Raw genomic sequence first — 14,552 nt, forward strand, 5'->3', positions numbered from 1 at the left:
CTGACTATAAAATTAGATCCCTAAGGGAATCTAAAAAAGAGTAGATATATGTATATGTATAACTGATTCACTTTGCTGTACAGCAGAAACTAACACAACATTGTAAAGCAACTATACTCCAATAAAAATTAATTTAAAAAATTTTAAAAATTAAAAAATAAAATTTGATCCTTATCCTCATTCCACACACACAATATAAATTCTAGCTGGACTAAAGTCCAAAATGTAAAAAAGCAAAACTGTAAAGCTTATATTTCTTTATGACCTTAAGATACAAAGAAGTATCAGGCACTATACAAAAATCATAAACAACTGATTATATTACTTTTAAAAAGGTAAAAGAAAGAGCAAACTACAGGCTGAGAGAAGATACCTGCAAGATATGGAATCACAAAGGAATAGTATTAAACATATGTAAAGGATTAATAAGTCAGTAAGAAAATGTCAAATACTCAGTAGAAAATGGGCAAAGATTATGACTAGGTGATTTATGGAAAAAGAAACTTAAACGTCCCATAAACCGATGAAAAAAGATTCCCAATCAAGGAAATAAACCAATGAAACTCTTTCATACTCATCAGATTGGCAAAAATTATTAACAATGATAACATATAATGATGGGAAGATGTAGAAAAACAGAAGCACGTTGCTGTTTGTATGTCATGTATGTTGTTTGTATACAATGTATGTTGCACATACATTGTTGTAACCACTTTGGAGAGCGATTTGGCAGTGTCTTGTGAGGTAAGACGAGCATGCCTTATGACTTAGAGATTCAACTTCAGGGCCTCCACCCTGAAGCAACTCTCCCGTGCTTATTCTATGAATGAAAATTATTCTGGGAAAATGTTTCAGATAAACATTACCTGCTAACAGAGAAATTTTGAAAATAACATGTTATTGACTGTCATTCTAGGGATTATGTAAATATCTTCACCCCTTACCTTCAACAGGAAGCTGGGAGGCAAATTCTGAAGGCAAAGTTAGGAGAGCAAAATCCTGAAGCGCAGCAAGCCAGAGCCTACTTAATGTGCCAAGATCTGCGTGGACTAAGTCAAGCAGCCCGTCTGATGAAATCGACCCGTTTCCGACACTCTCTTCTGAACAGGTAGTCTTCAAAGGTTGTTTGTGGTTTTTATGTCTTTCTACAGCAATTATGTAGACCTGTATAAAGGTTACTTTATAAATAGGAAAATCTCGTACCCACTGAAAAGGTGTTACAATATTTTTATCTTGCTGAAGAGGCAGACTTACCTTGAGCCTGCCTCCTGGACTTAAAATGCACTGTGATACCAAAAAGGTATACATGTGTAACCACACACACAAAACTAGGGTAGAAAGATCTAAAAGCATTATCTTCAGTGAGATATATTGGGATAAAAAACATTTGACAAATATGCTGCCACCTTGCAGTTTACAACCATGACAGCTATAATTAAATGATCACGGCACTCTTTTTCACTAAGCCTAGACATGGCCTTGTAATCCATTTCAACATATGGCTATAGGCAGCCATCTCTGAATTGAAATAAGCTTAATATCTTCTTTCAATGTTACCACTAAATCACTATAAAAAGTTTAACTATATAGATTTAACATGGACTATAGAATGTTGAAGTATTCCACATAGTACATAATGTGTACTATCTCTTTATCCATAACTCCAAAATCCAAAAAGCTCTGAAAAAATCTAAGTTTGTGGGCAAATCAATCTGGTGGCAAAACACAAAAAAATTTATGTGAAGCTATTTATACAGTGCGAATATTCAAACATTTCACACAGATATATGAAAGTGTTTGATTATAGATTCTATGGTATTGTCCCAGACATCCTAGATGGATACATGAAATATGCATCCAAATTTTAAATCCCAAATATATCTGGCTCCAAGGATTTCAGATAATTATGGACCTCAATTACATGGAACTTGTTGGCTAGTCATTACTTTCACTAAGGAGAGAATAGGAGAAAGTAATGGCTTAAGCAAGAGTATAGAGATTCAAATTAGTACAAAGAACACTATATAAGCACGGAGTAATTTATAAAATAGGTTACAGAAATTACAGAACCTCTGTTTGCTCCACTAAAAGCATATGTTTAAAGCATTTAGAGTTGACTGTTAAAGATCATTAGATCCAACTTATTAAATCTAGGCAGAACTACTTCCTGAGATTTGTCAACACTAAATAATGACAAAAATAGACACTTTACAATCTTCTGATTTTAATTAGCCCTACTGAAGGAAACCCTTTCTTATATGTTGGTTAATTCTCTCAGTTGCAATCTGAGACTATACACTTCATTAAAGTGATATATGAACCAAGACTGGCCAAGTCTGGTAACTGCTGAAGCTGGATGACAGGTATATGTGAGTTCATTGTACTATTCTATTCACTTTTGTATATGTGTAAACATTTCCATCGTAAATTTAAAAATTATATAGCTTTCTTCCTGATTAGAAAAGTAAATAAAGAACAGTTAAGCACTTCCCTCTAAGATTTCTCTAATCTTAGGAAATAAAACAACTTACTTAATATTCAAGTCACTTTATGAAAGAGCACTAAAAAATATTAACATATGTGTTATAGAGTTGACAGAATATATGAGCAAACCCACATTTCCAATAATTCAGGTTTCAATAAAAGTTGATTTCCATTGGCTATTATTAAAGTCTCTCATGACTGCCCCTGCTTAAAGCAGCAGATAACAGACAACAGAGGGCACTCTAGAATCCTTGGCCAAAATATCAATTAGCATATAAATACATCTCATGTTGAAAGTCTTCTGTTAACCTTAAACATAGACTTATTTGTGTTTTAAATAGCTAACTTCAGTTTATGGCCTAAGATGTTTATTAACAACTTCCAAAATTCTAGTCATAAATTGAGAAGTACTAACCTCTGCCCAGGCTTTTAGCACAGCTAAGATCTCCATGGTAGAAGCACTTTCATTATATAAGTGACTTAGAGCTTCTTTTCCAACCTGAATTTTTGTTAATGATGCAACAAGCAACTGATGAACTCTTCGGAGATCATTAAGGTCACTTACAACTCCACTTGCTATCCAGGCACTGCAAACCTAGTTTTTTAAGAAAATCAAAGGCTATATTTAAAAATTATGAACACCCCCTTTGTGAGTTCAGCAAAGCTCACCCATATCTCAGGAATCTGGTCATTGAAATCATCTTGCTATCAAGAAACCCCAAGGGATACTGGTGATAATGATAGTCAAAGCCAGCATTTCAAAAGGGAATGAAGTCTTAAGGTTGAAGAAAGGAAACCGTTCTAATAAGTATATAAATCAGAGTTTCAGATGTTATTAACACAGTGAAATTAAGCCATGAAAGGTATCACTTTCATAAATGTTTGGATTAACATTTGAATTATATCTCCAATCTTGACTATTTCATCTTCTTATTATTTTAAAATCAGCGATTAATTGCATAGTTAATTATTTTATCTTTCTTGAAAGATAAATTACCTACCATTTAAACCTCAATGAAGATTTTGATTCTTTTGAAGATATTTTTAATTTTTAAAACAAAACATCATTAATAATTCTCCAATTCAAAAAGTTTACTCAATTATCAGAGGTTATCTATAAAGGTTTTCCTAGGTGTCACCATATTTCTCTTTTACTACAGAAAATTTATTTTTCTTTTATCATATATTTATTTAGTTTGCATCTCATTTCACAAAAGATTTCAAGTGGCTTACAGCGAGAACACATATAATAAAACGATGATAAATTAGACTCAGGACAACAGTTCACACACTTCTATGAATATTTGAAGGCACTCAAACATTTCCTAAACACAAATGAATTTAGAAATTTGAAAAAACTGAGTAAAATTATAATTAATTTGATTCACATCAGTTCTGCTTTTAATTATTTCAGGCCATTCAGGTCTGGATATTGAATGTCTGACAACCACACCAAGAAAAGCAACTATTTAAAATTGTATATTATATGGCTCTCAGCTATATGAAAAAAAGCTCAACCTCACTTGAAATACAAATCTAAACTATCCTGAGATACCCTTTTTACTCCATCATATACACAAAAATCTAAGTTTGACAACTCACAATGCTGCTGAGACTTTCGGGAAAGAGGCACTTGCATACAGTGCTGGTAGGAGTTTAAATTGGTAAACTCCTGTAATATACTCTTTAACCCAGCAATTCAATTTTAGGGAATTTATCTCACAGATATGCTTAGACCCAGTGAAATGACCTATGCAGAAAGAAGGTCATTCACTGCAGCAGTATCCATAATAGCAAAAGACGAAAAAACCCATATTTCCATCACTAGGGAGCTGGTGACATACCCATATATTGGATTACCATGCAGTTATGAGAAAGAAAAAGTTCTCTAAACTTAAAAAGCAAAGGAAAAGGGGCAACTGAGATTAATGGTTAGACAACTATAATGTAGAACCTTGGTATCGAATACTAACTGGAGAGCTGCTTCCTAAGAGAGGGTTTTTCTTAAAACTTATCTTTTTAACCATTTACCTGACATGCTTTGGCAGTGACGTCAGGTGGCGTCTCTGAGGTGAAGGCTGGTCTAAGTGCCGCTCCTACCTGGCAAGAAATTACAGGCTCATTCAAGCATCAAAAAGTAAGATAGCACAAATTTTTTCTCTTTAAAATTAGTTTTTTTAAAAATCAGTTATTTATAATAGGTATTATGAACACCTTTTGTTTTTGCCTGCCCAGCATATCTTCCCGTTTTTAGCTAAGTGCATCCGAGTTTTCCTTTGGGGAACCTTCTCTCTCCACAACTCTCAGCCCATGTTGTTGCTATGGAGTTGTGAGCACTCTCTGGCTCCAGGGACCCACACTGGGATAATGAAAGCTCTCCTGAGGACATCTGCTAGTAGTACTAGGAAAGAAGCGCTCTCTTTAAAAGACTCTGGATGCTTAGAGAGCCACCTTGATACCACTTGGAGAGGGCAAACTTGAGAATAAAGCCAGTGCAGAAGAAAGAAGAGCCAACTAAGGTTCCTGAAAACAATTTTCCTTCTCTGCTTAAGTGAGTGGTAATTTTATTTCTATCATTTGCAATTTTAAGAGGATTAAAAATATAACAGAGCTCCCCTTAAGTAAGTTGAATTATAATATTTTAGTCTAACGTGATTAGTTGTATCTAACTCCTGTCCCTTCCTTTTGCTCTTTCCCTAAACACACATTGGCATTACCTGCTGGGAAGATGTGATGCAGTCTGCTGACCAGCTGGGGAACTGCTCTGGATTCCCTAACTGCCAGCCATCAGAAGCTGCCTTTGAATCATGAGAGGCATCCTTGGATGAATGCTACTGAAGGATTACATGTGATGTGTGTGATAGAATATGTGATGATTTTGTTATCTTCCTTGTTCCTCCTAGGCTGCTCAATGCACCAGTCAAAAAAAACACCAGTTAAAAAGCTTACAGAACCAGTAATAGAAACCTGAATTCTTTTCCAAGTCTAGGGGAAAAAAAGGAGGTTATATCTAGACTAGGAGTAATAATTTGAAGATGAAACCGGCATGTAGCCTAAATGGAATGTTTATTAATGATTTGGTGTTATCTTAGCTTATTTGGATATTTTGTAAAGAATTTCACTATCAAAGACCTTTGGACTTCCCTGGTGGCGCAGTGGTTAAGAATCCGCCTGCCAATGCACGGGACACGGGTTCGAGCCCTGGTCCGGGAAGATCCCACATGCCGCGGAGCAACTAAGCCTGTGCGCCACAACTACTGAGCCTGTGCTCTAGAGCCCACGTGCCACAACTACTGAGCCTGTGCACCTAGAGCCCGTGCTCCGCAACAAGAGAAGCCACCGCAATGAGAAGCCTGTGCACTGCAACAAAGAGTAGCCCCCGCTCGCAACAACTAGAGAAAGCCCGCGCACAGCAATGAAGACCCAACGCAGCCAAAAATAAATAAATTTTTTTTAAAAAAAGAACAATACCTATCCCACAGGGTTATTGTTAAAGATTAACTTAGCAAATGAATATTAAAAAAAAAAAGCCCTTTATTCCCCCAAAATTACCAAAAAGGTTTTAATTATGAAAATTAACCTTTAGCATTATAAAAGACCTGTTTTATGTATTATTTTGCTTTTACATGACGATTTCTTCTTTAAACATATACTGATTATACTGGTAATATATTAGCAGAGATACATACTCATTTACGTATTAAAAGGTGACATGCCAATTAGTTTCACTTTTAATAATAATAAAGTTCACTAGTAGAAAGAGCTTACATTGGCTTGATACTGTTCCAGAATCACATGACCTGGAAACTCTGGTTCTGGAATAGCTGCAAATCGCCGAATAACAACTAACAGTGTTTCAAGGCCAGAAAGACGGAGCTGATCACTGTGATCTGTGGCAGCCATAAAAGCCATGCGAATTAAGTCAGCAAGATGTAGCACCAAAAAGTCATCTGCAATATTAAAAAAAATATATCTTATTAAGAAAAAGAATACGCTGGAACTAAGATTTATGTTAAGTGATCATTTTTTCTCCTTTTAATTTCATAACCTAGACTTTCTTTTAAGTACTTCTGATTTGATTTACATTTTACTGTTTGTTAAATACAGACTTTAAAGCTGGTTTTACTGTACCAGTGCAAATACTCACATACAAACAACTATCCCAAAGCAAGTAATTATACAGCTATGCAAAAACAAAGGCAGAATTAGCATCCTTTAAATGAGTACTAATAGTACCTTCAATAAAAATTTTGTTCAGACTTTCTGATAAAAGTACATTAGAAGGTACTTAGGAGACTTTGGGTTTTGATGAATTAGGCAGTAATTTAATCATCCTCTTTACATCAAGTTGAGGCTAAAAGACTAAATGTCCCTTTAAAAAAAGTTTTATGTGGTTCTTTATATGGACTACATTACCTTACTTTTTTGCATGTCCTACCACACACACAAATGATGGGAGCATAAAAATATTTCTAGCTGTGAAATTATAAATGATAATTCCTTTCACGCCTACAACATATTCTTTGGTATAATAATTCTACTGGGGAGAGACATAAGACAATCATTTAACACTGTTCCAACAATAAAATGTTTACAGGTACAACTAACCTTTACCTAAAAAATATGTGAGACTAATTCAAAGAAGTATACTAGTTATAGGTCACACTGAAGAAACCAACTCATCTTAGTAAGTGCCAATTACAGTTTTAACTGGGAGCACAGGAGTCAGTAAGCACCTATAACACACTAATTTTATACCTATCAGAATAGTGCTCATCACAAATAAGAGACTCAATAAATGCTTGCTTGAAAAACAATTAAAATAGAAATACCTAATTCACACTCTCAGACTGACAATAACAACATCTTGCCTTATGATTCTTTTGTCAGGTAAAGGATATTTCCAAGGCACTGAGATGTGAGCATTGAGTCTTTGAACATATGTGCTTAAGTGATTTTAAAAAATTAGACATTAAATCATAACCCACAGGCATTTAGGTAAAAATAATAAAACTGAACAATAAAAGGTCAAAATGGTCTTACAACTCGATTTACTTTACGTTGAGATAGACTTAAATGTTTTCTAGGTAATATCCTTGAAACCAAAATAATCTATGAGCAAAACTGCTCTAAGTTACCATTCAGAAAATAAAATTTAGAAAATAAAATTTGGGAACTAGCTAATGTACATACTCCTTTCCAAGAACATGACTATTCTCTATAAACTTAATATATCACATATGTCCACTAAACAAAAGTTAATGCGAATTTAAGAAGTTTAATCATTAAAAATGTATTTGAACATTAAAAATATACTATAGGCAGACAGCATTTCAATGTATATCATTTGGTCTTTTCATTATTATGCCACTTACTTCTTGAATCCCTTTTTTTCATTTCTTGTGCTAAAGCGATGTCAAAATGTGCGCTGTGTGCATTCTCACACTGGTTAATTATCCTGCAGACACATTCAGCAGCGAAGACTCTTGTAGCCCATCGCGGATTGGTAAAAGGATGAGGTCTGCCATCATTTCTGATGGTCAGAACTGAGGCATCATCCCCTTTATCTCCTTCCTCTTCTTGCATTGTATCCACACAAGTTACAGTTGTAAACTCTTTTATCAAGGGAGAATACACATAATTACAATCAATTGGAAGATATATTTATAAAGGGACACAATGACTTTGAGTACAGACTAGAATTACTGTTGATCAAAATGACTACTAATAACAAAGAAAGAAATGCTAAAAAAACTATTCTTAAAAAATGACAAAGTTGTTAAATTATATTTAAAGTGAAAACTGAACGTGATACTAGAATAATTATCAATCCCCTGTATGTAGATGGATATACTTAAGGAAGCTCAGAATTCCCTAGTAGAGAGTGTGGTGGATAGAGCTAGAGATGTTGTTTTAACACTGGGGCCTTGAATGAATTTAAGAAGGTTCCTGAACCCACTAAAAATGTCCAAAAATATTTTTCTCAGGACAGACCCATTGCTGTAATTACAGTCTCAAATTGTCCTGATGGCCAGAGCCATTAAGTAGTAAATTATTTCCCCTTAATATTATACTAACTGCTAACTTATTAAAACTCTGTTTAACTCGACTTAAATTGGAACTTATGCTATAAAACAAACCAACTTGTTTTTCTTAAATTATCTTGTATGTCAACATTTTTTGAGTGTGATACAATAGATAGCAATGATGTTACAAATAAAGTTAAGGCAAACTCCTGTCTTAAAACTGAGAAGTAAACAGAGACTGAAATATGTGTTTTCCTAATAAGAAGGGATAGAGGCAAACTACAAAGGATAAAGAATAAATGGTGAAATAAAGTTGAGCTATTAAAAATTTTTAAAAAGACAGGTAAGATACCAGAAAAGTATAATCAACCTATCTATGCACATATATTTTTTTCTTTTAAAGAAGTCCTTCTAAGTTCTTAAGTAGTGGGGATAGAGGAGAACATTAAAGAAGGAAAACATGTAGAGCATAATGGTTGAAAGAGCAGGTATAAATCATTGGAAGAGTACCAGCAAGAATAGAGGTAGACAGAGAAGAATATTAAAAAAAAATGCCAGAAATTTTATGGTACCTTTCTTCCTTTCACATAACTTATCAACTCAGAGACCAAAGCTACATTAAATTATAAGGCTTAAGTAACTGAGTTGAGAGCTACTGAAATATTATGAAAAGTTAGATTTTAAAATCATGTAGGCTAAGGTTTGAATACATCTGTGTGTGTCTTTGGGAAAATTACTTAACCTTTCCAAGTCTTGTTTTCTCTCGTGTAAAATGGAATAATACTGCCTACTCATAGGATGGTTAAAGGATTAAATCATATAAAATATGTACAATACCTGGAACAGAATTGGTTTCTATCCTCTTTCTTCCTCATTTATTTTCTTAGTCCAGGATATAAATTTTAAAGACTCTAAAACACTTTCTCACTAATAATTATCTTGTACTAACAAAGACATTAGAGAAATAACACTATATTTTAAATTAACATTATTAAGAGTAGAGAAACTGGCTTGCTCAAAATGTCATAACTTTTGGTGAGTTTTCTATTAAGTTGATTTGAGGCAACACCTGAAATATTTCTCATATGTATGAAAATAAATGATGGGGCTGCTGTAAGTTAGGTCATCCCTTTTATAGCATAAATAACAATTCTAATTTTTAGTTTGTTTTTCACAGGAAAGTCATATAAGACAATTATAAGAGAAAAAAAAAGTAGGCTTTTAAGTGTTGGACTTAAACACTAGCATTAGAATCTCCATTAAAGAAAACAACAAGCAATTATAACCCAAATATCCAGATTGATAAATTGTCACTAGCAAACAATTTTATATAATGCTTTTACTTTTAATTTTATTATGTTGGCTGGTAATCACCAATACTTACCAGCTGATGCAGCAAGTACATCTTTACAAAGCTTTAACCAAAAGGAGAGTTTATCCACTGCCATAGATGTGAGCATATGGTTTAATGTCTCTTTGATATCATGGCATAATCTCCCATCTGTCTCTTGGTCAAGTAAGGTCAATAAGGCCCCTTCAAGGCCCACTTCTCTGATGTTAGCATCTGACAAGAAGAAAATCGATGATCTAAGTAATACAGAAAACAAAACTGCCATATGAGAAGCACACACATTCAGTAGTTATTAAAATATTACATGCAAATATATTCTAAAGAACTAGTCCAAATCTTGCACCTCAACCTACTGAGGTCTATTTTAGTTCACAATTCAAGTTTGGTAATTATTCACAACACTGCAAAGTTATTTTTTATGCAATGTCATTGAAAGATAAATCTTTATTAAGAGTTAACTAATATGTTTTCCTTAAATTAGGTAAACATTTAAACCCAATTAGCATTCAATACTTATAAAAATTTATACAATGTTTCTTGGTATGATTATTTTATCTTCTCTTTAAAGTTAATTCAAATAAATAATCATAATTAAGTTTTACTTATTCTGGTACAAAAGCTTTACATTTATTAACATGAGAGTAAAACTCAGACAGAAAACAACTATTGTATGGAGAACAGTGTTTAATTACTGCAACTAAGCTACAGTGGATCTAAAGAAGACTATTGAATTAATATAAATTACTATACAATATTCTCACTGCAAAGTAATAAATCATCTCAAAAAAGAAATATAAACCTTGACCTAGTGTCTATTTCCTCTAATTCTGAAAATGTCAAAAGAACATATACATTTTCTCTTGAAGATTTAACTCATTTGGCAATTATGAAAGCATTTAGTTCTAAAGATTATGCTACTATTTTAAAAGAGGAGTTATCTTTTAAAGATCAGAAGGAGGAGGTAGAAATGTTTCTGATTAGGAGTCCGTAAGTCAGAACAGCCCAATGTAATGTGTGAGTCATGACCGGATCATGAATTTGGATGGGGGTGAGAGGGGTAGGAAAGAGTTTATAAATGATTTTTTTTTTTATAATGGGAAATTTGTGTGAGGACTGTACATTCTATGAAGCTACTAAATTAATGTTGATTTTACTAGGTATGGAAATAACATGTGGTCATGTAGGAGAATATCCTTGAAAAATGCAAATAAGTATTAAGGGGTGAACCATCATGATGCCTGCAACCTGCTTTCAGATGGTTTGGCACGAGGTTTGTGTATGTGTGTATATATACTGAGAGATATATAAAATGAGTATCATAAAGATAGTAGGTGAATCTATGTGTTTGCTGCACATTTCTTTCAACTTTTCCATGGGTTTGAAAAATTACAAAACTTTTAAAAAGGAATTATATAATGAGTTCTTTACTATAATTTTTTTAGAAATTTTATTAATTTTATTTTTGGCTGTGTTGGGTCTTCATTGCTGAGCACAGGCTTTCTCTAGTTGTGGTGGCTTCTCTTGCTGCAGAGCACGGGCTCTCTGCCCGCGGGCCTCAGTAGTTGTGGCACGCGGGCTCAGTAGTTGTGGCTCTCAGGCTCTAGAGCGCAGGCTCAGTAGTTATGGCGCATGGGCTTAGCTGCTCCGCAGCATGTGGGATCTTCCCGGACCAGGGCTCAAACTTGTGTCCCCTGCATTGGCAGGTGGGTTCTTAACCACAACACCACCAGGGAGGCCCCTTTACTATAATTTTAATCACATAGCTAATTCAATAATTATGTACCAGTACAGTTACATAATAAAATCCTAAAGCAACAAAGATAATTCCAGTGGTGAATGTAAGTTAAAGGTCACTTTGGGGAGAATACCACACATTAACCATGTTCTGCAACCTGTTTGATGACTACTATTACCAGTTCAGCAATGCTGATAAACTCAAGTCAGAGCAAAGGTTTTAATATAATAATAAAACTAATTTAAAGAGCACAGCATGACAGTAAAATACACTATAGATCTGAGAGCTTTAGATATTGGAAAGCTTTATGAAGTCTGAGACCTTCTAAAAGTGTGATAGCACTTGGGAAACTATATACTTTTAAAGTGTAAGATATTATCATTACTATTTTTATAGGCTGTTTGAACTTATATGCACGTTTGAGTTATTCACATAATTTTATTTATTTTTTTTGTTTTTGTTTTTTTTTTTTAATTTTTTTTTTAATTATTTTTTTTAATGCTATTCTTGTCTGCTTACATTCTTTTTATTTATGTATGTATCTATGGCTGTGTTGGGTCTTCGTTTCTGTGCGAGGGCTTTCTCTAGTTGTGGCAAGCGGGGGCCACTCTTCATCGCGGTGCGGGGGCCACTCTTCATCGCGGTGCGCGTTCCTCTCACCATCGCGGCCTCTCGTTGCCGAGCACAGGCTCCAGACGCGCAGGCTCAGTAGTTGTGGCTCACGGGCCGAGTTGCTCCGCGGCATGTGGGATCTTCCCAGACCAGGGCTCGAACCCGTGTCCCCTGCATTGGCAGGCAGATTCTCAACCACTGCACCACCAGGGAAGCCCTCACATAATTTTAAAATGAAGAGACACACTTAAAACAAATCTTACTTGCCAAGAAATCCTTTAATTCAGCTCTAAAATATAGAAAGGGTATAAAAATCCTTTAACTTGAAGCAGATTCATCTATGAGAAATTTTATTGAATGAGATTTAGGGGGAAGAAAGGCATATATGATAAAATGACTTCAGCGCTAAATCCAATTTCAATCCATTATAGTGAAAAAACTCGTTTGAAACCAATGGCTCTCAAACTTCAGTACCATTATCATTATTGTAGAAAAATAAGTAAGAGATTGCTGGGCTCTACTCCCAGATTTCTGGCCTAGCAGACTTGGGATGGGGCCCAATAATCTGCATTTGTAACAAGTTCCAAGGTGCGGTGGATGTCGCTGGTGTAGGGGGCCTAAGACTGAGAACCATTACTCTAAACCAGTAACATCACTGGGTGGAATGATAATCACTGTTAGCAATTATCACTTGTAGCAGGTTTAAGGCATTATATACTAACTTTTAAATTTCGTTTTAAAAACTCATGTTTATATGGAAGATGTAAGATTAAAACAATCATCTGAGCTGGAGATAATACTGATAAAAAGAATTACCTGGAGTCAACTCTTCTCTGCTATCCTTAGCAAGCATAACAGCGTGTTCTGAAACTTCAGCTGCTTCTCTCTGAACAAGCTGACGTAAACAAGCCAGTACTGCTCGTCTCAGTAACAAATAGGGACTACAAAGATTCACCTGAAAAACACCATTTGGGAAGTAAAAGAGCTGAAATTCTTGGTGGCATTCAATACATCTAATAGATATTCACTGGACCCCTCCTGATTGTGTCCAGCCCATCATTGGGCTGGACACAATTTATTAAATACACAGAAACTTCAACTATCCTAGCACATATTTTTTATTATACAACTTAGAAACAGCTTAAGGAGTAATACATGTACTTATTAGGCAAAATTCATAAACAAATCCAAGCAAAAGCCTCCTGACAATGTTAGAAGACATAAAATTTATATGAGTAAAACAGTTCTGAGAGACAAAAGAGATACAACTGAGAAAGAATTTATTTGCAGCTTATATATATGTGCTCATGGAACTATATTATAATGTTTTATGAATCTCTAAGTAGAAGTTTATAAAAATCCATATAAGCACTGTAGCATACTGGTTAAAATGGAGGCTCTGGAGTCAAACTGTCTCAGTTTGAGTCCTAGATCCATGACTTACTAGCTGTGTGACCTTGGGCAAGTTATTTAACCTCTCTGTGTCTCAGTTTCCTCATTTGTTATATGGAGATAACACTACCCCCATCTCACAGGGCTGTTGTGAAGTCAACACAAAGAAACATGCCAAAGTGCTTAGCACAGTACCTGGCAAATAGTAAGCACTCAATAAATGTTAGTTATTATTAATGCAGCCTCTATCAGTAGTAGTTTATTCAGATGCCATACATAGTAAGTAAATGCATTTTCAAATAAAGGCAGAAAGAGTCTTACTCAGAAAACATATTCACCGAAAATGCTCTCTAGAAACGACATTATAGAAAGCAAATTTTATACATGTATATCTACTTATATATGAATATACATATATGTACATAGATATGTAAATGTCTTAGCAATAGAGAATATTTCTGCTCAGAATGATAGGCTCAATACATATTCTTTTTACTGCGAAGTATTTAAACCATGTAAATCTCAATAGGTTGTGTCTACCTAGGGTAAATGATACGATTGGTGATATACCTTAAATGAGCAATTAAAACAAGTCAAAGGTTTCTGGATACCAATTCTTAATGATTTCATAAGTAGAATAAAGCCTAGAGATTTTGAAATTTATTTTGTCCTAACTATGATAATAAAGACCAGTTTGGTGTGGCTTATGATAATAAATATGTCTTATAATAGTGATTTTTCTGAGCAAAATTTTAGAAATAATGGCATAATTCATATATGTGCCTTTAGATCTGGTTTATGTGTGAAAGACAGGACTGAAGTAGGTGTGTTTGTTGAACAGAGCAGAGGCAAAATTCTGAGGAAAACAGTAGGTAGTGGCAGCTGGTTTGTGATATATGATACATGCAAAGAGAGCTAAATCCTTAATTTTATCAGAAGATAAAAGGCAAGA

General features: G+C 34.3%; 1 protein-coding gene and 1 long non-coding RNA gene across 6 annotated transcripts in view; one reads left to right on the forward strand and one right to left on the reverse strand.

Moving 5' to 3' along the window:
• LOC118890109 overlaps nucleotides 1-5,294 on the forward strand; it is a 73,656-nt gene extending 68,362 nt beyond the window's left edge. For both annotated transcript variants that reach the window (XR_005018676.1, XR_005018677.1), the window contains 2 exons: nucleotides 954-1,121; nucleotides 5,213-5,294. This is a non-coding gene — a long non-coding RNA (uncharacterized LOC118890109). The remainder of the gene's footprint in view (nucleotides 1-953; nucleotides 1,122-5,212) is intronic.
• Nucleotides 1-14,552, reverse strand: part of HEATR5A (HEAT repeat containing 5A) — a 114,888-nt gene that overhangs the window by 18,207 nt on the left and 82,129 nt on the right. For all 4 annotated transcript variants that reach the window (XM_036842428.1, XM_036842427.1, XM_036842426.1 and 1 more), the window contains 7 exons: nucleotides 13,025-13,163; nucleotides 9,895-10,074; nucleotides 7,860-8,099; nucleotides 6,253-6,434; nucleotides 4,516-4,584; nucleotides 2,900-3,079; nucleotides 945-1,164 (listed from right to left, as the gene is read on the reverse strand). In XM_036842428.1, the coding sequence (XP_036698323.1) occupies nucleotides 945-1,164; nucleotides 2,900-3,079; nucleotides 4,516-4,584; nucleotides 6,253-6,434; nucleotides 7,860-8,099; nucleotides 9,895-10,074; nucleotides 13,025-13,163 (1,210 nt within the window). The remainder of the gene's footprint in view (nucleotides 1-944; nucleotides 1,165-2,899; nucleotides 3,080-4,515; nucleotides 4,585-6,252; nucleotides 6,435-7,859; nucleotides 8,100-9,894; nucleotides 10,075-13,024; nucleotides 13,164-14,552) is intronic.

Source organism: Balaenoptera musculus, chromosome 2 (genome assembly GCF_009873245.2).
Source record: "Balaenoptera musculus isolate JJ_BM4_2016_0621 chromosome 2, mBalMus1.pri.v3, whole genome shotgun sequence".
NCBI classification, from domain to species: Eukaryota; Metazoa; Chordata; class Mammalia; order Artiodactyla; family Balaenopteridae; genus Balaenoptera; species Balaenoptera musculus.